Source organism: Engraulis encrasicolus, chromosome 18, assembly GCF_034702125.1.
Source record: "Engraulis encrasicolus isolate BLACKSEA-1 chromosome 18, IST_EnEncr_1.0, whole genome shotgun sequence".
NCBI classification, from domain to species: Eukaryota; Metazoa; Chordata; class Actinopteri; order Clupeiformes; family Engraulidae; genus Engraulis; species Engraulis encrasicolus.
The window spans coordinates 46,845,443-46,870,608 of NC_085874.1; the positions used below are offsets into that span (position 1 = coordinate 46,845,443).

The 25,166-nt window shown below is 46.2% G+C and overlaps 1 protein-coding gene across 9 annotated transcripts in view; it reads right to left on the bottom strand.

Moving 5' to 3' along the window:
- Nucleotides 1-25,135, bottom strand: part of hmbox1b (homeobox containing 1 b) — a 32,826-nt gene extending 7,691 nt beyond the window's left edge. For all 9 annotated transcript variants that reach the window (XM_063223717.1, XM_063223722.1, XM_063223719.1 and 6 more), the window contains exons 1-4: nucleotides 24,938-25,135; nucleotides 10,080-10,685; nucleotides 6,996-7,081; nucleotides 6,044-6,154 (exon numbers count right to left, since the gene is read on the bottom strand). In XM_063223717.1, the coding sequence (XP_063079787.1) occupies nucleotides 6,044-6,154; nucleotides 6,996-7,081; nucleotides 10,080-10,684 (802 nt within the window). In that variant the 5' untranslated portion in view covers nucleotide 10,685; nucleotides 24,938-25,135. The remainder of the gene's footprint in view (nucleotides 1-6,043; nucleotides 6,155-6,995; nucleotides 7,082-10,079; nucleotides 10,686-24,937) is intronic.
- Nucleotides 25,136-25,166: the final 31 nt, after the last annotated feature.

Genomic DNA, 25,166 nt, shown 5'->3' on the forward strand with positions numbered 1-25,166 from the left:
CCCTTTGATTTGGGTATTTATTATTCCACCTTCAGATCCCGCCCCCCGTCTTCCAGGTCAACTTCTGGTTAAAATAAGAAGCCAACATATCATACAGTACATCAATCAATGAAATGACGTGTGTGTGTGTGTGTGTGTGTGTGTGTGTGTGTGTGTGTGTGTGTGTGTGTGTGTGTGTGTGTGTGTGTGTGTGTGTGTGTGTGTGTGTGTGCGTGTGACGTGTCTGTGCATTTTTTTTCCTCAGTCAACCTTTCCTGAATATGCAAACACTACATGATCTACACTCACGTTAAATGTTCCTCTACGACAGTTGCTGAACAAATGGCTGCACACAATAGGTACTAGGGCTGCACGATAATGGAAAAAAATCATAATCCCGATTATTTTGGTCAAAATCATAATCACGATTATTAATCACGATTATTATATCTCCGAAACGCGGCGCGTCGGGGATGTAATGGTTTTGCGTGCGCCGCCGCCGCGTCCGCGTCCGCCTCCGCCGCGTAAGGTCTTTTGTGTTAACGCGATAACTTTTGAACGGATGTTTGGATTTGTCCCAGATTTTTTGGGTGAATGCTCTAGGGCAGGTTCATGAACTGATTCGAGTTTGGAGGTCAACACTTTCAAGATGGCCGAATTCAAGATGGCCGAATTTTTGTTTGGCCCATAACTTCTGACCAGGTGGATGGATTTGTCCCATATTTGGCGTGCGAGTGCTCTAGGGTAAGTTCATGACCTGATTTGAGTTTGGAGGTCAACACTTTGAAGATGGGCAAATTCAAGATGGACAAATTATTGTTTGGTCCATAACTTCTGACCGGGTGGATGGATTTGTCCCAGATTTGGTGTGTTAATTCATAAACTGATTTGGAGTTTGGAGGTCAACACTTCCAAAATGGCGGAATTTTTATTTGGCCCATAACTTCTGACTGGATGGATTGATTTGCCAGGTAACACCTTATATTAATGGTTCACCATTTCAGTGAATCTACCACATTAGGTACAGTGTAATAACATTTAATAGCATGTAATACTAGTGTAACAATATGCAATACCATGTAATACCACTTACACACAAATACATGATGTAAGTACAAAATTGGTACATGGTGTTACACTGGTATTACATGGTATTAAATATTGTTACACTGGTTATTACACTGTACCTAATGTGGTAGATCCACTGTAATAGTGAACCATTAAAAGAGTGTTACCATTTGCCCCATTTTCACAATAGTCGTTTGGTTTCAAGCCTATGCATGCCATTGATCTATGTATAGATATTAAATATATTTCTTTTATATTTTGTATTTATCATATATGTTTATGAAAAGGTGGATGGGAGTGGTAGGAGTGAAGGGGGACTGGAAGCGTTGCGTTTTGGGGATATACCTTAAGCAGTCGAAGGCGACTGCACAGGCCTAGTTGATTTTTGCAGATCTTTTTGAAAATTATAACAAGATGAAATATAACCAAGAATGAATTACATACGGGATGAGCAAAATAAAATGAATTGTAATAATTATGTAAAGGCAATAGCATGAAACTTAAGTAGACAGATTTCTGGCCAAAAACACCAGCCTGTCAGTATGTTCTGGCTTCAAGGACGCTCTCAAAAGTAGGTCACTATTGCCACGATTAAATCACGATTAAAATCATGAGTTCGATTTCAGTATTTTATCACGATTTTGATTATTTTTCGATTAATTGTGCAGCCCTAATAGGTACATTGAATTATCCTAACTCCCGGCCTCCATATGCGCTTGCGGACTTGCGCTTCGCTGACGCCCCCTTCGACATCCGGATTGCAAATGAGAAAATGACCTCTGAATTGCACTTCTTAGGAGATATTGACCTCTTCTCCCTCCTTCTCTTTCTCTTATTCCTTGTCGTCTTCTTCCTTTGTCTCCTTCTCTTCCTCCTTCCCTTCCACCAATTGTTTTCATTCAGTCTCCGTCCTTATACTGTTATTCCTCCTTCATCTCATCATATTCTTCCTTGTAGCTGACCCTGGTACGGCTTGTATGAGAGCAGGGTGACCATTTTTAATTATTTTCACTTTCACTGATATAAAGTTTTCACGGTGCTCATGACGAGCAAGGAAAATAAAGGAAAACAGTCATGACATCAGTATGAAGCGTGGACCAAGTTTTATTCAGACCAGCAGTAGCTACATTCCTCTTTCGCCTTATTCTTCCTCATCCTCCTCCTCTTATCACTGCTCCTTTGCATATTATTCATCCTCGCTTTCTCTTATTCCTTCTCATCTTCCTTCTCTTCCTCCTCCAGAGCAGCAGGTGGCAGCAGCAGGCAGGTTGGCATCATGGCCTTCAGCCGGCTTCCTTTCCATCTTAAGGACAGTGTTGCCAGATTGGGTGGGTGCCCGCCCAATTGGGCTACCTGGGATGAGCGTCTGCGGGTAAAAATCGGAAAAATTGGCCATTTGGTGTTTTTTTCAGCCGTTTTGGGCCCATATAAGTCAATGTAATTTGTTGAATTTGGGCGGAATTTAGCGCATTTTGGCGTTTTTTTTTAAGCTTTTGGGCGGGATTTGGACAGACACATCTGGCAACACTGCTTAAGGAGACGAGTGGCTGCAGCCTGCTATAAATAGCGGCCAGACCTGCTGCTGCTGCGGAGGCCGGGACTGCAGACACTGAAAAAGGCGAGGAGGCTGCAGAAACTGACGCTGAGACTGAATAACCGCAGCCGTGGCCTATTGGTGGGCAGCCGTGGCCAAGTGGTTAGAGAGTTGGTCCTTCAATCTAGGGGTTGCCGGTTCGAATCCCCCCTGACCTCTCCCTAAACCTCCATCCATGGCTGAAGTGCCCTTGAGCAAGGCACCTAACACCACATTGCTCCAGGGACTGTAACCAATACCCTGACAAATAATAACTGTAAATCGCTTTGAATAAAATGAAAGCGTCAGCTAAGTGTAATGTAATGTAATGTAACTAACCAGACAAACACACCAGAATCACAGGACTGTGGTGGCAAGAGCGTCACAAGCAATTAGAAGCGACAGAGTATAAGGAGAATGCATTAAAAGCGTTCCAACATTCCAATTGGCTGTGGTGACTGCCTGTCGCAGAACCACATCATAGCTCATTTGCATAATATTTGCGGAAGTTCCAACTACAAGCTGTCGTTTAAATTGCCCTCTAGTCGCCCAAATCACTTTATGTCTCTTCTCTTCGGTCATCAGCAACTCAATACAAAAGTACAAAGTCAATTACTTTTTTTTTTGGTCTTTTTGACTTCATTTATGATAGGTGACAGTGAAAGCGGTGACAGGTAGTGAGTGGGGAGAGAGAGACAAGGGAAGGTCCACGGCAAAAGACCGGGGCCGGGAATCGAACCCGGGTCAGTTGCATGGTAGACGAGTGCCCTACCGTTTGGCCACGGCAGGGCCAAAGTCAATTGCTTCCGTCTCTGGAGTCGCTCATGTCATGTCTGGTCTACTGGTGCCATAAGCAACTCAATTGGTAAGCACTGCAGATTTTTAATAACGGCACCGGAGAGATAAAATGACAGGAAACATACAGAAGTCTCAACATCACATCTCTGCAAAGTCACAGGCCCTCTCCCCCTATATACAGCTCTGTCCCCCCCAGGAAGTCCTTTGTTCTGTGTTTCTTCTTGTAGGACCTGAGGAAGGTGCCAGTAACAAAAGGGGACTTGTTTGCCTTCTTCCCGCCATTTCCTGATTTGCCACCTTTCCTGCAATTTTATTTGTCTGCAATTTTATTTGTTTATATGATCCATTTGTCACACGAAATGAGATTTGTCACTTCAGCTGCAGACACTGAGTGATGCAGAGACTGCATACACTGAGACAGAGGCTTCAGACTACTGACACCGGTGCTGAGACCCCATACATACACTTATTCTGAAATAACATTAACGGCGGCTGAGGTAGAGATCATATGTGCTAAGGCAGAGGATGACGCGGAGAAGCAATACTCTAAAGGCTGAGAACAAGTTGTTTAAGTACACTAAAGCCCCGTGTACATCGAAGGCGAACTAAGCGACCAACGCGGCGGAAGTCATTGTCTCTCTATGGAGGGAAGGCGAATAAAGCTACCAGAGCGAATTTGCCAGGAGCGAAGCTTCTTGAGCGACCAGGGCGAATTTTGACGATTAAACTCAAGCTAATCCTAAGCGAATTCGCTATGACGCGGTTCGGCGAAAACCAATTGGAACGTTCATATCGAGGAATGTCCCAGGCTGTCAAGACGGAGCCATTATGTGATTAGCTGAATCAAACATGTCAGTGCAGCGTCCAGAGCGAATAAAACAAATTCATGGCGAAACTTCTTCAACCACCCCAGCTACCTGGGTCGCGTAGGTAGCGCCTGATGTACACGGGCCATTAGGCAGCCTCTAGCTACATTCTGCAGGGATGAGGCACAAGCAAAAACGAGAAAAAAGAACCGCAGAGGACAAGAGGGCAGCCATGGAGAGATGTCATGTTTCTGTCCACGCCCCTACAGTACAAGTAACTCTGGCTCTCTAGTAGGGCTTTCAGGCCGACCAGAACGGAGCCGGTGTCGGTGCTCGCACCAGTTACGTTCGGCACAAAAGTGCTTATCTGCGAACCGCCCGTGTTCATACCGGGCTCTGAACTTTTTCTGCAGGTGACTGTGTTACCCGGATGAACCTGCTGACGGCCACACTGTCGTCACGGTTCGCAGAGAAAAACCTAGTATTTTGCGGTTTGCATTGCGAACCAACTTTCCGGTTCGCGAACGCAAATATCCGTGGCGTGAACACGACGGCCGGTTCGCGATTAGGTGCGGGAACGGGCTCCAGCACGGTTCTCAGTCGGCCTGAACGTGCTATAGTAGGTCTCGTCTTAGTGCAACCCAGGCTCCTGTTCAAAATAATCAAGTCCACTCCCAAGAACTAGAAAGATCTAGCCCAGACCATGTGTGCAATGGAGTTACTGCTCTGACGGATATTGGTACTCCAATCCTTGCCTAAATATCTTTTTCTTTCTTCCCACAATATATTGTCTGTATCAGCAAGGGAGAGAGAGAGAGAGAGAGAGAGAGAGAGAGAGAGAGAGAGAGATTGTGTGTGCGGCTTCGACAACAAAAACAATATGGTATGTTTCCTTTCATCTTGTGTCAGGTCTGAAGTGTGAGAGGATGGAAATTCAACAAAAAAAGGTGTGAAAACTCTTGACTGTGTGTGTGCGTGTGCGTGTGCGTGTGTGTGTGTGTGTGTGTGTGTGTGTGTGTGTGTGTGTGTGTGTGTAAGAGTTTGAGTTCTAAGGGCAACCTGCGAGAACAGCGTAATTGCTTGACACCACTTGTATGAAGGTAAGGTGAAGGGAAAAGAAGAAAAAGAAGGGAGTGGATATAAAGAAAGGGAGGATAAAGAAAAGAACAAAAAGAAAGGAGTGGAAATAAAAAAACGAGGATAAAGAAAAGAAGAAAAAGATAGGAGTGGATATAAAGAAAGGGAGGATAAATACAGTTGTTAAAGCAATGAGAGATGGACAAGTTGAGGCAGAGGCAAAGACAGACTCAGGGATGAGAGAGAGAGAGAGAGGGGGGGGGGATCAGAGCAATGAGGGGAGATCATTTATCACGGAGGATGAGACGACTTGCAATAATAAACGATTACACAGCCTGCTGGAGAATCCTGTTGGATCAGCTACTGTGACTACTGTGATTGGGTCTGAACAATCAGCTACTGTGGCTGGATCTGAACAATCAGCGGATCACTGGAACAAAGAAATCCACACCAACTCATCATCTTAACAATTGCAGAAGTGGTTAATTAAAAACAAAAACACTGACAAAGGCAGGGCTGGGTGGAAAGTAGCTAAAATTACATTATTTTTGCATATTTTCTTCTCAAAACTACAGTGTGTGTGTGTGTGTGTGTGTGTGTGTGTGTGTGTGTGTGTGTGTGTGTGTGTGCGCGCGCGCGCATGTGTGCGCGCGCATGTGTGCGTCTGCATGTATGAAATACCTGATGTTTCCACATTTTTATCTGTGTGTGTGTGTGTGTGTGTGTGTGTGTGTGTGTGTACCTGGGGTGGTCTTCTCCAGTTGGTACCAGCGGTAGAAAGCTCGCTTCTTCTGCTCGCTCAAGTCAGAACCCTGCTGCAGTAGCCAGTGGGAGATGCGGCTCTGACTGATGCCTGCTCACCCACGGATACACACACACACACACACACACACACACACACACACACACACACACACACACACACACACACACACACACACACACACACACACACAGACAGACAGACAGACAGACAGACAGACAGACAGACACACACACACACGGATATACACACAGAGAGAATAAGGAGAACAAGATTGTGAACAGCAGAGATGGAAGGCTTTCTATGGACGGTTTGAACGCTCAACAGAAAAACTATCAATGCAGAAAATGAGCAAGAGCTATACTGCAAGTGTGGGTTTGCGAGTTGGTTTGTCCATCTCTCTGTGAGAAAGACTGACAGCGTTTTGTTTGGCACTTGTAAGTGTGTGTGTGTGTGTTTGTGTGTATGTTTGTGTGCGTGTGAATGTGTGCGTGTGTGTGTGTGTGTGTGTGCATGTGCGTGTGTCTGTGAATGTGTGTGTGTGCATTTGCGTGTGTCTGTGCATGTGCGTGTGTCTGTGAATGTGTGTGTGTGTGTGCATGTGCGTGTGTCTGTGAATGTGTGTGTGTGCATGTGCGTGTGTCTGTGAATGTGTGTGTGTGTGTGTGTGTGTGTGTGTGTGCATGTGCGTGTGTCTGTGAATGTGTGTGTGTGTGTGCATGTGCGTGTGTCTGTGAATGTGTGTGTGTGCGCGTGTGTGCGCGTGCGTGTGTGTGCGCGTGCGTGTGTGTGCGCGTGCGTGTGTGTGCGCGTGCGTGTGTGTGCGCGTGTGTGTGTGTGTGTGTGTGTGTGTGTGTGTGTGTGTGTGTGTGTGTGTGTGTGTGTGTGTGTGTATGTGTGTGTGTGTGTGTGTGTGTGTGTTCGCGCTGACCTGTGACCTGGGCCACCACGGCCTGAGAGATGCGGCGATTGGCCAGGAAGGACTTGATCTCCTCCTTCACCATGCTGCTGTCCCGCCTGCAAACCAATCAGAAGACAGCACAGAGACATGAGAACCAATCACAAGACCGCACAGACACTCCAGAGCCTATCACAGAGCATCAGCAGAGGGGCACGAATTGAAAGCCAAATGACAAGGCAGCACAGAGAAATGAGAACCAATCACAAGACAGCACAGAGACTCGAGAGCCTATAACAGAGCAGCAGAGGGGCACGAAAGTCAAATGACAAGGCAGCACAGAGACATGAGAACCAATCACGAGGCTGCACAGAGACTCGAGAGCCAATGATAGAGCAGCAGAGGGGGCACGAGGGAGGGAGCACCAATCACTGCAGACGGGCAAATTAGCATAGTGCTGCAGCAATGCAGCAGGCAGAGTGTAGTGTAGTCATTCATGCTCCGGCTACTGTATGGGCAGCCACTCCCTCTCACACACACACACACACATACACACGAGCACGCATGCACGCAAATAGCTAGCCACTCCCTCTCACATGCACGCACGCACGCACGCACGCACACGCGCACGCGCACACACACACACACACACACGCACCGATAACAGCCACACAAAATACAGAGACAGGATGGATCCCTTGGAGTGCCACCATTGGGGGCTGCCCCCTTGCACGGGTGGAGAATAAATGCAATTTTGTTGTGTGCAGTGCAGTGAGTGCTGTGTCACAATGACAATGGGAGTCGGAGTTTCTCAGTTGGGCATAACCCAGGACATCATACACCTTCACATCCAGAGGAGGTGCAGAGCAGGGACTCGTTTCTTGAAAGCATAGTTGTTAGCCAGTTAGCAACTTGGGTAGTTGTCAATGGAAAATTGCATTGCAAACAACAAAGTAGCTAACATAGTTAGCAACTATGGTTTCGAGAAATGCACCCCTGATCAGTAGAGCAATGCGGCTTCACAGCGGACGCCAGCTAACGGCTACAGATACAGCCATGGCTACGCCTCGGCTCCTTGCTAAACTCAATTAGATTAGAATTTACTCTTTCGCTACGCAGGGAAGCTAAAATTAGCAACGCCGCTAGTGTGGCCCTCGCAGCTGAATCAATAGGCCCCTATGTGCATGTGTGTGTGTGTGTGTGTGTGTGTGTGTGTGTGTGTGTGTGTGTGTGTGTGTGTGTGTGTGTGTGTGCGCGCGCATCATTAAGTGATAAATGTCTGGACAATCAAATGACCATCTCTCAGACGCATGACGCACATACACGGATGTGCATACACCACACACTACATAGGGTAATTTGTCTGTGTGCGCGATACGAGATATTTTATCCATCTCCATTCCAAATAATTGGGAATGGCTGGGTCAGTCATTAATCTGGAAAAAAATCTGGTGCCACACGAATGTCTATTTCCTGTTGTTTATTCTGTTGTTCCGACATGCATCTTCATCAGAGTCCTCAAACATCCTCTTCAGAGACGTATGTCGAAACGTTAGTCTGATTGCATTGAAAGAATAAAGACCGGCAAATAGACATCCGGGTGGCACTGGTTGCAGCGGATTGTTACTTTTTTGTAGGGCTTTTTTGCCTTTATTATTTCTGACAGGAAAGTGGAGAAGAGACAGGAAATGAGTGGGAAGAAAGAGACAGGGAAGGATTGGCAAATTACCTGGGCTGGAATCGAACCCGGGTCGCCGGTGTAGTAACCCAGTGCCCTACCATTAGGCCACGGCAGGGCCACCTGATTGTTAAGGGCCGTACACACACGTCGCTACTAGTTACTCACTCAGCGAATGAGGTCAATAGAGTGTCGATGTGTTCTAGCGAGACTCATAGGCGAGTACTGTACAAGCCATGCGATGTGGGCGGATCCCGAGTTGAAAATATTTGATCTTTGAGTGAGGCGAGTAAGCGAGTAACCAATTGGAATGCAGAGTTCGGTACTTCTCGCCTGTTCATTGGCAGTTAAAGCCGCGGGAACTTTCAGCGAACGTTCCATGAAAGACTGGCGAGTAGGCGAGCAAGCGAAAAGCTAGCTTTGTGTGTGTACGCCGCTTTACTTTAGGGAAGCGCAGAGTACATACTTTCCTTTGTGGGCCACCCACCTCATATCATGCATTATGATGATGATTTTCTTAATATTGGTACAGGTTAATTTACTTCATATAATGCGCTATGATGATACTTAATATTGATTTATTAGTTTATTTGTTATTAAAGCGGGCCACTCACCTCATACCATGCGTTATGATGATGATGATATTCCTAATATTGATACAGGTTAATTCACTTCATATTTCCTTATTAGTTAATTTGTTATTAAAGTTGGCCACGCACCTCATATCATGCGTTAATACGACTTATTAGTTAATTTGATATTAAAGATCAAAATTCACGACAGTTAACATACATGTCTTCACCAGTTCCTAATTTAACTTATTATCATTACTAATAAGGCATGATGGATAAGGTGGTATACGTATCCTGCAGATTTTTATACAGGTTACGTTTTTCCAGTGACCAGCCGAAAACAAAAATTCAAATTTTCCTCGCATTCTTTTTTGAATAACCAAGATATGCTATGGTGATACTTAATATTGACTTATTAGTTAATTTGTTATTAAAGTTGGCCACACACCTCATATCATGTGTTAATACGACTTATTACTTAATTTGTTTTTTTTTGTTTGTTTTTTTATATTTTTAAGGGCTTTTATGCCTTTATTTGATAGGACAGTCTGAGATGGAGACAGAAGCGAGTGGGATCGGGAAATGACCCCGGCCGGACTCGAACCGGGGTCCCCGTGGGCATGCAAGCCCAAATGTGGAGGGCTTAGCGCACTGCGCCACAGCGCCCCCGGTTAATTTGTTATTAAAGTTGGCCACGCATCTCATATCATACGCTATGATGATGATGATATAATAATACAGACTTACTAGTTAATTTGTTATCAAAGCGGGCCACTGACCTCAATAGTTCCTCCACCTTGTCGTCGATGTCCAGCTCTGGTCTACTGGTGCAAGTTCATTAGTTATTAATTGTTATTTGCCATTTACCTCAGGAGGTCCTCCACCTTGTCGTCGATGTCCAGGTCCTCGTCGGCCGCCTCGAAGGCGAAGGCGTTGCGCGCGCTGTTGACGGGGTAGCGGGGCGGCGATAGCTTGCCGTTGGGCGTGGCCGCCAGGCTGTCGCGGCCGTTCTGAGGCATAGCCACCAGCGAGACGGCCGAGGGCAGGAGCGCGGCGGCAGAGGGGGGCGGGCCCGGACCAGGGCCGGGGGGCGGCGACGGGGCGTAGCTGTTGCTGGGAGACGGGGAGAGGGGCGAGGCGTGGTACTGCTGTGTCTGCGTGGCGATGGAGTGAGAGGCGGAGGAGGAGGAGGAGGGCAGGGCCAGGGGGGCGGCCATGATGTCGCCACCGCTGCTGTTGCTGTTGCTAGTGGAGACGCCGCTGTTGCCGGGGCCGACGGAGGCGGGCGGGGCCATGGCGTGGGGCGGGGCCGGGGGGCGGCGGCCAAACTTGTCGCTGTGCTCGCGATCCAGGCGCTCCAGGGTGTCCAGCGCGTGCAGGATCTCGGCGCGCGTCATCCCCGTACGACGCAGACGCTGCAGCAGGTCGATCTGCTCGATGGTGAAGCGAGGCTCATCCGTGTAGTGAGACATCCTGAGGAGAGAGAGACAGGCACACAAGAGAGGGGGAGTGAGACATCCTACAGAGAGAGAGAGAGAGAGAGAGAGAGAGAGAGAGAGAGACACCTCAAAAACAGAAGGACGGGACAACGCCCCCTTTGAATTGAGTGGGCGGTTTGGGTTATCTTCCTGTAATTAATAGATGATTCTTTGATGCTGTAACTTACTTCTATTGGTTTCAGACATGCCTTAAAGCGATACTGAACCATTTCTTGAAAGAAGCTAATTTTACACCTCCCCTTCAGTGAAATCATGGAGTTTACTTGTCCTCCTGTAATTCCAGCCGTTCTCCGAGTCTGGCCATGCAAATTCGAACTCCAAGCTAGCTCGCAATTGAATACAGGGTTCCCACTCTAATTCAGATATAAAATTCCATGATTTTCCATGACTTTCCAGACCCAAAAAAACGGAATTTTCATGACGTTAAAAGTCAAATCCGTAAAAAGGAATGACGTCAGTTTTAAAAAGTGTGAAAACTGAAGATTATCTTCACCCCTAGAGCCGATGCAGAGCCACCGCCAGACTTAGGTGGGCTCATTGCATTCTAGAATGTTGCACGTTACAGCTGAAACCAAACCGTCTTTGGCAAAGCGTTCTAGTATAACCAGTAAGAAACAATGTTATAGGTACACCAAACGAAAATGTTTTTGCTTCTACATAACTGTTAAGAAAAATTCCATGATATTCCATGACTGTGCATGCAAAATGGTAAAATTCCATGACTTTCCATGACTGGAAAAACTTTTATGAAATTCCATGATATTCCAGAAATTCCATGACCCGTGAGAACCCTGTGAATCTTATGGGTCCAGCTTGACGCAATGATAGTTGCTAGCTTGGAATTGGAAGTAACATCACCCCCAACTATGAGAACTGCTGAAAGTACAGAAGAAAGGTAGGAGAGTGTAAACCTCCGCCAAAACCATGGGGGGTGTCCATTGATGCCATAACATCTACACACTGTGGAATCCTATGCCTATAATATAACTTTTTGGGGAGCGTGTCTATATTCCCACAGCCCATTGGTCCCACAGCACTTAGATTTTTAACATTATTTTTAGGCCTATTGGTTCTCTTAGTTTACTTGGAAATGTGGGAACATGGAGTTGTAGAGCATAGAGCTTATATTTGAATAATGTCTTAAAACTGTGGGAACATGGAGCAGCAGGAATAAGCTGGGACCATTTAGGCTGTGGGACCAATGGGCTGTGGGACCAATGGGCCGTGGGACCAATGGGCTGTGGGAATATAGAGCTGATCCCACTTCGTGATCCGGGTCCCCACCAAAATTGAATCACTTGTTCCTCTTGTCATTTCCAACAACTCCACAAAATTTAATCAACATCCGTTCATAACTTTGAGTTATCCTGCCGACAGATAAATAAACATAGTAAACAAGAAGGAGGAAAAATAAACATACCAACCAATGTGACCGAAAACATAACCTCCTTGGCGGAGCCTGAGGTAATAATTTAACTCAAGGGGGAGATGCAATGAGCCCATCGTCCAGAAAGGGTGCGATATGGTTTTAATGCCTTGCTGCCTTTAAAGTGCTCACTTGGCTGGCAGCAGGCAGCGTATCGAAATGACAGAGAGCCAGATGAAGGAAATGGAGGCAGGATATGCTAAAGAAAGGAAATGGGGGCGTATGCAATGCATCAACAACACACTCACACGGACACATTAATGAACAGAACACAGTACCGTATGATTTAGAAAAGGCACCCGAGTAAAAGGAAGTGAGAGTGAGTGAGAGAAAGAAGGAGTGCGTAAGACAAGAGGGGAAGGAAGGAGAGAAAAGAAATACGAAGGAAGAGGAAGACAGGATGTAGAATGACAGGGAAAAGAGGAAGTGCTAAATATGCATATGGTATGGGGGGAGGGGGGGGTTGTGGCTTGTGGCAGCTCATACATGGGTTTTCTTTTTTTGTTTTCCATTGGCTGAGCGACCAAGGCTGCGCACAACTCAATCGCTCCGATTGTTGGAAACCGCTACCGGTCAAAAAATTAGCTCACATAGTTGGCTGCCAGTATCTTGCCCCTCCTCACAACACCATGTTTATAAACAAAACAAAAAACATGTAATACATCATGGCACTTGAGATGGATACCCTCCAGCCAGAGCATATAGTCTAACGCCGGAAGAGAGAAGAGAAGAGAAGAGAAGAGAAGAGAAGAGAAGAGAAGAGAAGAGAAGAGAAGAGAGGCGAAATTCAGTGTTCCATTCTGACAATGTTCCATTCTTCAACAGTCAACTGGTCGTATCGGCGAATCAAATCGATGGAAACATTTATGTTGTTGATTTGACTGCCCGCCGCAGCTGAAATTCGCTCTTATTTGCAAAATGTTAACCTTGGACAAATATTTTTTGCTTCGCCCCACTTGGCTTCCCTCATAGGAAAGAATAGCATAGTTGCACTAAATCGCATGCATGTGTGAGGGGTGTAAGATTAGCTGAGCTCTTGTATGAGCCAGAGCACATAATCTGGCTCGTGGATGAGCCACATACACACCCGGCAGGGCTGTCTGAATGTCCACATATCATCATCATATGCAATCCGAATATGTACTCTTACATGCACCACAAGTCAACATACTACCGGTACACAGATCTAAAATCAAAATAACACCCTTGCAGTCTACATGACCATACAGCACAATACTGCAGGTAGTGCACTGTGGCTCATTAATGAAAGCAGGGGCTACAGCATACTAAGAATCTGGTTGAGGAGTAAACCAGGTTAAGTTAAGAGGTACAGTAAATCAACAAATAGAAGAGCCTAGAGTCCTGCGGCACTTCTATTAGAGCAGGGTTTCCCAAACTGTGGTGCGTGCACCCCTGGGGGTGCGCGGCCTGCCATAAGGGGGTGCGCGAGCTAATAGAGCAGGGATGGGCAACTGGAGGCCCGAGGGCCACATGCGGCCCGCCTCCTTACTCAGTGTGGCCCTTACATGGATAAAACATGACTTTTAAAAAATAATGACAATATTTTTTTAAACCACTACTGAATTAATTCATTGTAATTATACTGTTGACCGATAGAGAACACTCCTATTCATTTCAAACAATATCGATAGTCAGTGAGCAACCAAATGCACCTCGAACTCTGCGAGTTGCAGACAGATCCGTGATCATGTGGCCCTCCGATGTTGGCGGTAAAAAATGTGGCCCTCCTTAACATGAAAGTTGCCCATCCCTGTAATAGAGCAATGGTGGATATGTGTGTTTTCATCCAGCATTAATCAACATTAAGTAGTTGTATGGTGAGTTGTATCCTGGAAGGGTCCATCTGAAGTGTAGTTTAACTCCTAAAAGAGTTTCCCCCAAAACGACTGTGCATAACGTGCAGTGAATGCAAAGTGAATCATACTTGCATGCCCATCAGCACAGCTTAGGGTGCGTGAACTACACTGAAATGAAGGGGGTGCGCAGGGAAAAAAGTTTGGGAACCACTGTATAGAGGATTTATCTCTGGACTCCTGGTTTACTCCTTAACCAGCTTCTTAGTATACCCCTCAGGGCCTGGAACAGTTATGTTCTCCACCCCTCCCCTCTCCTCTCCACCCCTCTTTCCTCCTCTCCTCTCCACCCCTCTTACCTTCTCTCCTCTCCTCTCCACCCCTCCCCTCTCCTCTCCACCCCTCCCCTCCCCTCCCCTCTCCTCTCCTCTCCACCCCTCTTACCTCCTCTCCTCTCCTCTCCTCTCCTCTCCTCTCCACCCCTCTTTCCTTCTCTCCTCTCCTCTCCTCCCCACTCCACTCCTTCCCACCCATCTTACATTCTCTCCTCTCCTCTCCACCCCTCTCCATCCATCTCCTCTCCTCCCCTCTTACCTTCTCTCCCATCCTCTCCACTCCACTCCACTCCTTTCCACCCATCTTACGTTCGCTCTTCTCCTCTCCAGCCCTCATCTCTTCCCCTCTCCTCTTTTCTCCTTCCCACCCGTCTTCTCTTCACCTCTCCTCTCCTCTCTACCCATCTTGTCTCATCCCCTCTTCACCCCTCTCCTTTCCTCTCACCTCTCCTGTCCTCTCCCCTTGAACCGCATCTCCTCCCATCCCTTACCCACTTCTCTTTTCTTTTCTCCTCTCCACCCCAACCCAACCCTCTGCTCCCCTCTCTTCTCCTCATCTTCTTCTCCTCCCTTCCCCCTCTCCTCCCCTCCTCTCCACCACTCTCCTCACCATCTCACTCCTCTCCACCCCTCTCCTTGCCACCCCTCTTTTGTCCTCTGAAGCCTCATCAAGATCAGAGCCAGAACAATACTGTCTTGCAGTCACCCCGGCAACCAGCCATGGAACCAAACACTCTCATGGTAACTAAGCATTGATTAGGTCATACACATATGACGAGGTGGGCCTCTTTCTCTTTCTCTCCCTCTCACTCCTTTTCTCCATCTCTCCCTACATCTTTCCATCTGTCTTCCAGCCAAAGACTAGTGTACAGATCACAGATGTTCCAGCTACTGCTGTGCAGAGCCCTGCTCGTGCTCACCCACCAGCGGTGAGGTGTAGTAGGGGCTCAAGGCAGCACAACGGTAGCCTGGGCGAATAGCCGACTGTTGACTCCGTGGACGATGGGAGATGGTCTCATCTTACTCTATCATTTAAATTAATTGAAGTTCCAAACTCAAATTAAAACCCATATTGTGCTTTATTAGCATGTCTGTTACGTTATAGCGTCGCAAAAGCATACAAATAATAAAATGAAAGTGTGAATATAGTTACCTTAACCAATCAGTAACGGAGCTCGCGGGTGAGTTCTACGTCACCACTCTCAACTGTTCGCTGATTGGCGAAACACTGAGAGAACCGAGCTCGAGGCTTTTGCCAGACGATGTGCGGAGCCAAAATCTTTGGGTGGAGTACATGGATTGCATCGCCAGGCTAGCACAACGGCGTCCGGAGTGAGTTTGAGTAGTCATGGGTAAGCGGTCAGGGCATCAGACTTGTAGCCCAAAGGTTGCCGGTTCGATTCCCGAGTTCCAACCCGCCACGCTGGTGGGGGGAGTAATCAGCCAGTGCTCTCCCCCATCCTCCACCATGACTGAAGTACCCTGAGGATGGTACCATACCGCCACAATGCTTCCTTGGGGCGCCACTGGGGGCTGCCCCCTTGCATGGGTGAGGCATTAATTCAATTTCGTTGTATGCACTGCAGTGTGCACTTGTGTGCTGTGTCACAATGACAATGGGAGTTGGAGTTTCCCAGGTGGGCTTTCACCTCACTTCGCTTCGCTTACCTACACATTAGTTTCTGTACAATACAGTATGTTAAACTCTGATCGAGCTTTTGGAACTTTCAGCTTTTAAGGTACAGATTATGTATGCAAATTATCGATTTATTCATTAATCATTAGTTGATAGCCTTGTCGATCGATCTTGCGATTAATTGATAAGCGGCGTTTTCCCCCCGGAATCTCAATGTTTCTCGAAAAAAACCTACTAAATCTAAAAAATTTAATACAAAATTTAGATAAAATACCACATTTAAATTAATTCTATTTCAATTCTTTAATCCAAAGGTGATTTAAATATTCCCACTATTCACACCCCTCTTCACACACACTCTTCACATGCCCATTTCACCTGGGTCTCTTGTCAGTTGAATTGTCGATTAATTGCGATTAATATTTTTTAATCGATTAATGCATTGATCGATTAGAGTCGATTAATCATTTGCATCCCTAGTACAGATTATGGGTTACATTAGCCTGACTGGAGCAATGTGGACCATTCAGGTGCCTCGCTCAAGGGCACTTTAGCCATTTCCTGCTGGCTAGGGTAGGGTGGGATCTGAACCTGCAACCCTCTGATTTCAAAGACTCCCAGTCTCTACCGTAACCATTAGGCCACGGCTGCTCAAGAATGACAGGGCAAGATAGGGCAAGATAGGACAAGGCTAGCCTCGCGGGCCATCCTACGTACTTCCGCCAAGACACTTGGCTCCGCACTACGTCTGGTACCTGTCCTCTGTGGAGCGATGTTGACCGGTAGGATTTTCGCCTGTGTTCTGACAAACGGTTCTACATTGTAATTTTATCCTACGGTAGGATATTCTGTCAGACATGTCTGTTAAACGGTCCTAAATCGCCATTGCTAGACGTCAGACATGTTTGTTCAACAACTTATAAGTTAAATCCTGATTTTTCCGAAAATGTCCTTCCTGCTTCCTGCAATCGAGTCAGATCAAACAAAGTCCAGACCATGAATACGAAATGAAAATGGTAGTATTATGGGATGGTCAGGACCAGGATAGGACAAGGCTGCATCTCATGTTGTTAACCTGGGGCCAGGGGCAAGGCTATGGAGGAGGTGAGACCTTGGCAGGGCGTATTGGGGGCCCTGTAAGTGTTTTGCCGTGGGGTGAGGTCCTGTGTGCAATTGTTCCGCCACTGCCTGTTGCACCAACTAACTTACCTCAACAGTGCAACATGGGAATCAGAAGGGTTGCATGTTCCTGCATTACGTAGTAGGAAGAAGGCCTGAATTGACCTTGAATAGTAGAGCATCTCTCAATAACTGCCGCATTTTGTACCTAACTTATAGAAGCGGCTGCCAACTGTGTTGCAATGCAACCGTGTTGCAAACTGTTTTCAATTTAAAAAAACAAGAGCATGATTGACAGAGCTCAACATACCATAGCAGAGACATAACAAGCGCCACAAAAGCCACCTAATGGACCATGTGGCCATCCCAAAACAGCACAGAAAACATACAACTCTGTTACTACCCTGAGGAAATGCACAGAACCATAGAGGTAACATCCTGACTACGACTACTGATTTACAAAACAGCATAACTTTACTGATGCATTGATAACTGAAGTAGCCTAAACTAGCAGACTAGGGGGGGGGGGGTCTTGTGTTGGAAGCTTGATATTGCAGAAAGACAAGCAAGCAAGCAAACAAAAGGAAATGACACAGTGAACTTTCTACCGACTGAACGTGTGCCCTCCACAGATAATGTATAACTACTTTAACTTAGGTGGCTAACCTTTAAATGGCATGCCTTGCGACCACTTGCCCTCAAACTAGTAATGTTTTAAAAACCCTGGTGTTCCCAGTCACAGTCGTGTAACAGGCAGAGCTACAGTAGGAGGACATACGCGCGTCTCACAAAGCAGATTCTTTTCTAGTCCGACTGCTTACTGGTTTGTTGTTGCACGTTTAGTTCATTTGAGCCTAGCCCTGATCACAATGGGGGAATTCCCTCAGTTTCTTTGTCTGACTCTGCAGACTGTTGTTTTTGGTTACTGTCTACAGTACAGTGCAATGCACACTAAGCTGGAGTAACTTACATCCTGCATGGCAAGGCAAGGCCATATCCTTCATGACTGGCGATGCCAATCTGGCTATTATTAAAGGACAAGTGCACTATTTTGAACTGAATTGTCTGCGATAAAGTAGAGTGGTCCTCACCCTTTTTTTGCCGTTTGCTGCTGTCTCCATTATTTTTCTAATTTGGATTTTTTTTTCCCAATTGGCTTTATAATGGCTGTCTATCGGCATGTCCAAGTTTGAATGCCAGTGTACACCCCTAACCAAATAGTAGGATGCATACTTTCGAAAGCAAATGTTTTGGTTGGTTTTAAGAACAGATTCAAACATGCCCATAGACCGCCATTATAAAGGTTGTTGAGACAAAATCCAAATTAGCCAAATAACAGACAGCAGCAAACATCAAAATTGTGGTATGGACTACGCAACTTTATTACAGACAATTCAGAAAAGGGGTTAAATGTTCAAAATAGTGCACTTGTCCTTTAAGTGGATCACCATGGTTATGCCCAATATTCCAAGAACCTCACTAATATTCCAAACACCTCACTCAGTAGTAAACCAGCCAGGTCAAAGTAACCTTGAGCTAGTGGTAAATCATCTGACAGGAAAGCACCTAATTTTCCTAACAAAATGACATCTGGGTCATTCCATGTCAATTCACACGCCTTCCCCACATGACCCTCTCCGATTTACCCGATATCTCACATACAGGTACCTTTTGATGTCAATTGAAAGAATACCAAGTATTAGCACCTTACGTCTAACGGTTGCGGAGATGAAGCCCTCCAAATTTGGGGTGCCATGCCCACCTTTCAAACCTGTGAATTGCATACAAAATTTACAAGCAGATTTTGACACCTCTGGTTTTGGTTTGAAGGAAGATACAGGCCTAAAAATCACCATGGCCCCTCAATATGACCCTGTCTACCAGATGCCGTACAAATAGCATGCCTTGATTATTTTTGGCTATATTAAGCCTTAAAACTGAGTTTGTGAAAAGCGTGATAAAGAGTCTTGCCATTTTGGGGTTCCAGATCTTGGAAACTATGTATGCTTTGGGAGTTATAATTGATTTTCCATCATATTTGGGAACTGTACAGTGTATTCCAAAAAATGTAGGACACTCAGACTTTTAATGATGGAATAGGAAGGACTCAAATGCAGCTCTTGGACAAAATGACCTTACTGTACCCTCTACTTCAGGCCTGAAATTAACCATGTGGCACTTGATGACTGAAACGCCCTTTTAACCCCACGTACATGACCCATCTGTGGGCTATCCATTACCCACAGGTTTACCACTTCCTGTAGGTGAACTTAGCCAGGTTTATCACTGAACCATGTTCTTGTGTTAACCATGTTTTAATACCCCACCCCACAGCTTGTATTGGTAATAATGCTTGAGCCTCATACTCATATGTCTGAAAAAAAATCCTGCAACAGTGCACCATGTTGACTGACTTCATGCTGCCCCCCTCATTTAGTCTTGATTTACATTAAGATAACATCTGCTGCAGACAGCGACACAGTAAATCCAACAAGTTTGCACTGCTACAGGATTTGTTGAGAACCACCACCCACCCCCGCCACAACACACACACACACACACACACACACACACACACACACACACACACACACACACACACACACACACACACACACACACACACACACACACACACACACACACACACACACACACACACACACACACACACACTTCTCCTTCCCTCTCATGGTTAACAGTTAACCTGTCCCATTACCACAAACCCGCCTTAAACATACAGCAGCCACGTATAGCTTGTTAAAATACCACTTGCCTTACTGCCTGACCTAAGAGGGGGGGCAATGCCAGGGGCAGTGAAACAACCCAATGCCCCGTTTTCCTCTCTTCTCCACTCCGCTCCGCTCTGCCATATGGAACAGCCAATTACAGCCGATCAATAATTGAACAGCAGGGAGGGCAGTGATGTGACTGCCTGATCAGAGTCTCTTGACACAGAGTGAGAGGAAGGCAAGATGGACAGCGTCCAAAACAGACAAAAAAGAGAGAGAGAAGGGAATGAGAAATATGTGGAGGGATGTGTTGAATGAGTACATGTTCAATGAGTACTGAGTATGTACAGTATGTAGGCATAAGAAGAGAAGAGAAGAGTGAAGAGGAGAAGAGTGAAGAGGAGAAGAGTGAAGAAGAGAAGAGAAGAGAAGAGAAGAGAAGAGAAGAGAAGAGAAGAGAAGAGAAGAGAAGAGTGAAGAAGAGAAGAGTGAAGAAGAGAAGAGAAGAGAAGAGAAGAGAAGAGTGAAGATGAGAAGAGAAGAGAAGAGAAGAGAAGAGAAGAAGAGAAGAGAAGAGAAGAGAAGAAGAGAAGAGAAGAGAAGAGAAGAAGAGAAGAGAAGAGAAGAGAAGAGAAGAGAAGAGAAGAGAAGAAGAGAAGAGTGAAGAGGAAAAGAGTGAAGAAGAGAAGAGAAGAGAAGAGAAGATTCATAGAGGACAGGAGAGAGACGAGAAGAGAAGAGAAGAGAAGAGAAGAGAAGAGAAGAGAAGAGAAGAGAAGAGAAGAGAAGAGAAAGAAGAGAAGAGAAGAGAAGAGAAGAGAAGAGAAGAGAAGAGAAGAGAAGAGAAGAGAAGAGGAGAGAAGAGAAGAGTGAAGAGGAGAAGAGAAGATTGAAGAAGAGAAGAGAAGAGAAGAGTGAAGAGGAAAAGAGTGAAGAAGAGAAGAGAAGAGAAGAGAAGAGAAGAGAAGAGAAGAGAAGAGAAGAGAAGAGAAGAGAAGAGAATATTCATAGAGGACAGGAGAGAGACGAGAAGAGAAGAGAAGAGAAGAGAAGAGAAGAGAAGAGAAGAACATTCATAGAGGACAGGAGAGAGAAGAGAAGAGAAGAGAAGAGAAGAGAAGAGAAGAGAAGAGAAGAGAAGAGAAGAGAAGAACATTCATAGAGGACAGGACAGAGAAGAGAAGAGAAGAGAAGCTAAGAGAAGAGAAGAGAAGAACATTCATAGAGGACAGGACAGAGAAGAGAAGAGGCCAAAAGGGATACATCAGAAGGAGAGGGAGGGGCAGATGGCAGAAACAAGAAAGTCAGATGGAATGAGGCACAGAGAAAATGCATGAGATATGGAAGCATGCAGAGCAGAGGAACGGAGAAAAAAGCGGATATGGAAAGGCGGCTAATTTGGAGGACGACTGGAGAGGAGAGGAGAGGGGAGGGGAGGGGAGGAGAGGACAAGAAGAGTTGAGAGGGCATGAGAGGAGAGGAGAAAGGAGCAGAGGAGAGGAGTGGAAAGAGGAGAGGAGAGGAGAGGAGAAAGGAGCAGATGAGAAAGGAGCAGTGGAGAGGAGAGGAGAGGACAAGAAAAGTGGAGAGGAGAGGTGGGGGATGAGAGGAGAGGAGATAAGAGCAGAGGTGAGGAGATGAGAGGACAAGAAGTGTGGAGAGGAGAGGAGAGGAGAGGAGATGAGATGAGAGGAGAGGAGTGAGAATGGATGGGAGAGATGTGGGGAGGAAGATAGGAGTGAGGAGAAGGGAAGAGAAAGAAGATAAGAAGAGAAAAGAGAGAAGAGAGGAAAAAGACAAGAGCAGAGAGGAGTTAGGGGGAGTGTAAAGAAGTGTTGAGACGGAACGGGAATTGGAGGCTGATAGTGGGGGTTGGGGGTTCGGGGGTCGGTGTGATTGTAGGAGTTGGGGGTGATTGTGGAAGACAATAGATAAGACAAGAGATAAGGACTGTCATAAAAAATGGCGAGAGCTTAACAGAGCTGAGAGAGGCGGGTGGAGAGCAGAGCTCTGAGTGCGTTACAATATGCGACCTTGCCTCCTCCACTTGTGCTTGTCTCCTCGTACCAGGAAGTAATATGCCATGATGACATCACTGTCAACTGCATTATATTTCAATATCTTGCAAAAGCTCAAATTTTTCTCATTTGCAATTGGGATGGTGAATGAATGACAGTCCCTCAAAAGTTGTTGTGGCTAGGCTGACAGCTGGGTAACTTTATAGTTTTCTCCACGGAGGAGGAGCCAGGAGGCGGGACGAGGAGACAAGCGCAAGTGGAGGAGGCAAGGCCGCATATTGTAACGTACTCAAGGACTGTCATAAAAAATGTCAAGAGCTTAACAGAGCTGAGAGAGGCGGGTGGACAGCAGAGCTCTGCGTGGAAAGGAAAGGAGGCTTTGATGTGATGTGGGCGTCTTGTAGTGATGGAGGAGCCATGATGACAAGCTGATACAGCTTTGAACCACATGCCTCCACTCAGACAATAGGCTCGTTCGTGACGAAGCAGTAAGATTTTTGCTAGGCAGTGGTCATGCGCACTTTGCCAGTTTGATGCATTCTGGTTAGAATTTTCTAACCACAATGCATCAAACTGGCAAAGTGCGCATGCCCACTGCCTAGCAAAAGTCTTACTACATCGTCACGAACGAGCCTAATTCCTTAACACTGCTCCAAATCAGTGGTTCTCAACCTTTTTTGAACAAAAGTCCCCTGGACCTCATCCTAAGCCTCCCAACGCCCCTTGGCCTCATCATAACCCTGCCAAAGACCCCCTTAGTATTAAAAAATTAAATGGACAACTAATGCCACCAATGGCAACTAAGCACCGCCCCCTCTCAACTGTATCCTTCTCAACGCCACCCCCCCCACCCCCCCCAGGGCTCTCCAATGCCCCCCTGGGGGGCTGTTCTGCCCCCGTTGAGAAACACTACTCCAAATCATCAAGGAAAGGTGTTGTTCTGTTGCCGGAAGAAGGTCCATGTGGGCTTAGGTTATGCGGTAGCCATTAATGTGGCCAACATGTCACATATCATGAAAAGGTCAAAAGGGTTCAAGTGAAAGCCCAACTGGGAAAGTGAAAGCCCAACTGGGAAACTCCAACTCCCATTGTCATTATGACACTGCACTCCACAGCACACACAAGTGTTCACTGCACACTGCACACAACGAAATTGCATTTATGCCTCACCTGTGCAAGGGGGCAGCCCTCAATGGCACCCCTAGAGAACAGTGCGGCGGGACACTACCATGCTCAGAGTACCTCAGTCATGGAGGAGGATAGGGGAGAGCATTGATTGGTTGATTACTCACCCCACCAACCTGGCGGGTCGGGAGTCGAACCGGCAACCTTTGGGCTACAAGTCTGACGCAATAACCGCTTACCAATGACTGCCCAACGCTTACCCGTGACTGCCCGTGTGGTCAAAAGTGTTAAAGAGTAATAGCCTATGTTACTGATACTGTAGTATGTGTGTTATAGCAAATGGGCAACCGTAGGTTTCCTATACATTCAAGTTCGACGTCTGTCTGATAATCCATTTTGACAGTGTCATTCATGATGACATATCACAAATCCCCAGCGATAATATAATTTTTTAATAGCCTGACCCACTTCAAGAATAGAATACCGTTATTGCTATTATACAAAGTACAGTGAGCTATAATGATGAGGGTCAAATCTTGTTTGACAGTCCCGATTGCATTTCCACAGTCAACACATGACATACGGCAGTCAGTGTAGTTTGGTTGGTTCCTGGGAAACTTGGAAAATGAGCAATGGCCAATGAAATACAATGACATTCCTGCAATAGCCTTTTTCTAATCTGGTGACAACAAATCGCTGTACAGAGAAAACTGTGGACATTGTCAGAGCCTTTCAACAAGACAATATTCACTGAGAACTGGTCCTGTTTTCCCATTCTAGTTTCTATCAAAGTAACACAACTGGCGAGCACTGGGGGGCAATTGTCGTGCAACTTAAGATCAAAGCTCGCTGTGACAGTCGTCTGGGAATGTGTATTGCAATGGCAACACAACATGTAATTTACATAGGGAACACGCACATGATGTAGCACATCTGAAGTGATGAACCTCTGGCTCTGCCCTTGTTCTTGGCAGGCGGCCACCGCGGGTTGTGTAGCGCAGTGTCGCATGTCGCCAGTGTCGCTGTTATACATTGAGTGGGCTTTAAGACGCGGTGGGTGTGGATAGGATGCACCTCTAGGCTGGAATGGGTAGTCTACTACCACTACACTGCCCTTGTCATTCTTTCATGATGCCCAGGCACCGGCTTCACACAAAGGAGCACATTATGTTCAACACAAAGATCCATTGGGAGAAACCACACTAAGTCATATGATGGCACAACACTGCATAATCTAACCATCCGGTTGTGCCTCTCTGCCTGGCTGCAAGCTTAGGAGCTGCGCTACGCCCATATCCTTGTCCAAAAATAACTGCACACCAGCATCAAATTATCTTCAGGACGCACTACCAGAATGCATTGCGAATAATAAAGAAAAATAAGAGGCAAAGTAGCCTACATAACACCAACTGGTCTTCTCTATAACCTTCATTGGATAGGTAGGTGCAGCTGCACTCTGCCCACGGGGAACTCCCTGCTGCTGACGGATGAAGTTTTTTAACAGTGCAATTCTCACAAATTCGTCTGAGAGTGGCATCATGTTTCCCCTGCATTTCCGAGTGCTCACTTCGCTATCAGTACATTTGAGGCGTTCGTCTTGTTCTATCGTTTAAAGGGGCAAGTTTAATTCCATAGGCATCATTCACAATCATGCACAACCAACGCAATGCCACCACAGTGTAAAATAATTGTCATTTAGCTAGATGGCTTACTAGGTAGCTAGAAAACTGGCATGCCTGCACACTGTATAACCAAAACATTAGTTGACATACAATCTCGTGCTGAAACTTTCATGTCAAAATGGCACTTGCCTGTCCTACAGCTACGAAAAGTAGCAGTACGAGGTGGCAAGATTGGCAGAAGCCTTGCCATTATTGTAGTCAGCATTGTGCATTCGATGGATAAGGGTCCACTTTGCGACAAAGACAGCTAAGTTGTTATATTATTAGCTGCCTTACTGTATGGGAGGCAGCCGCTCGCAGTAGCCTGCTAACGTTAATTCCACAATAATACAATCTTACCTTTTTCTTGAATCTTGTCACGAGATCAGTGCATCAGATCGTATAACAGTTGCATCAAACAGTCGAATCCGATGAAGCCCTTACTACTTCACCCAACGACAGCCATCCATTTTACAGTTTTGACCGGCCCCGTAGACTGATTATAATTTTCAATCAGAGACGAACTGACTCGCCTTTGTCTGACTGACAACAGCCATTTTGCTATCAACACCTGGAAATTGTGTGACAG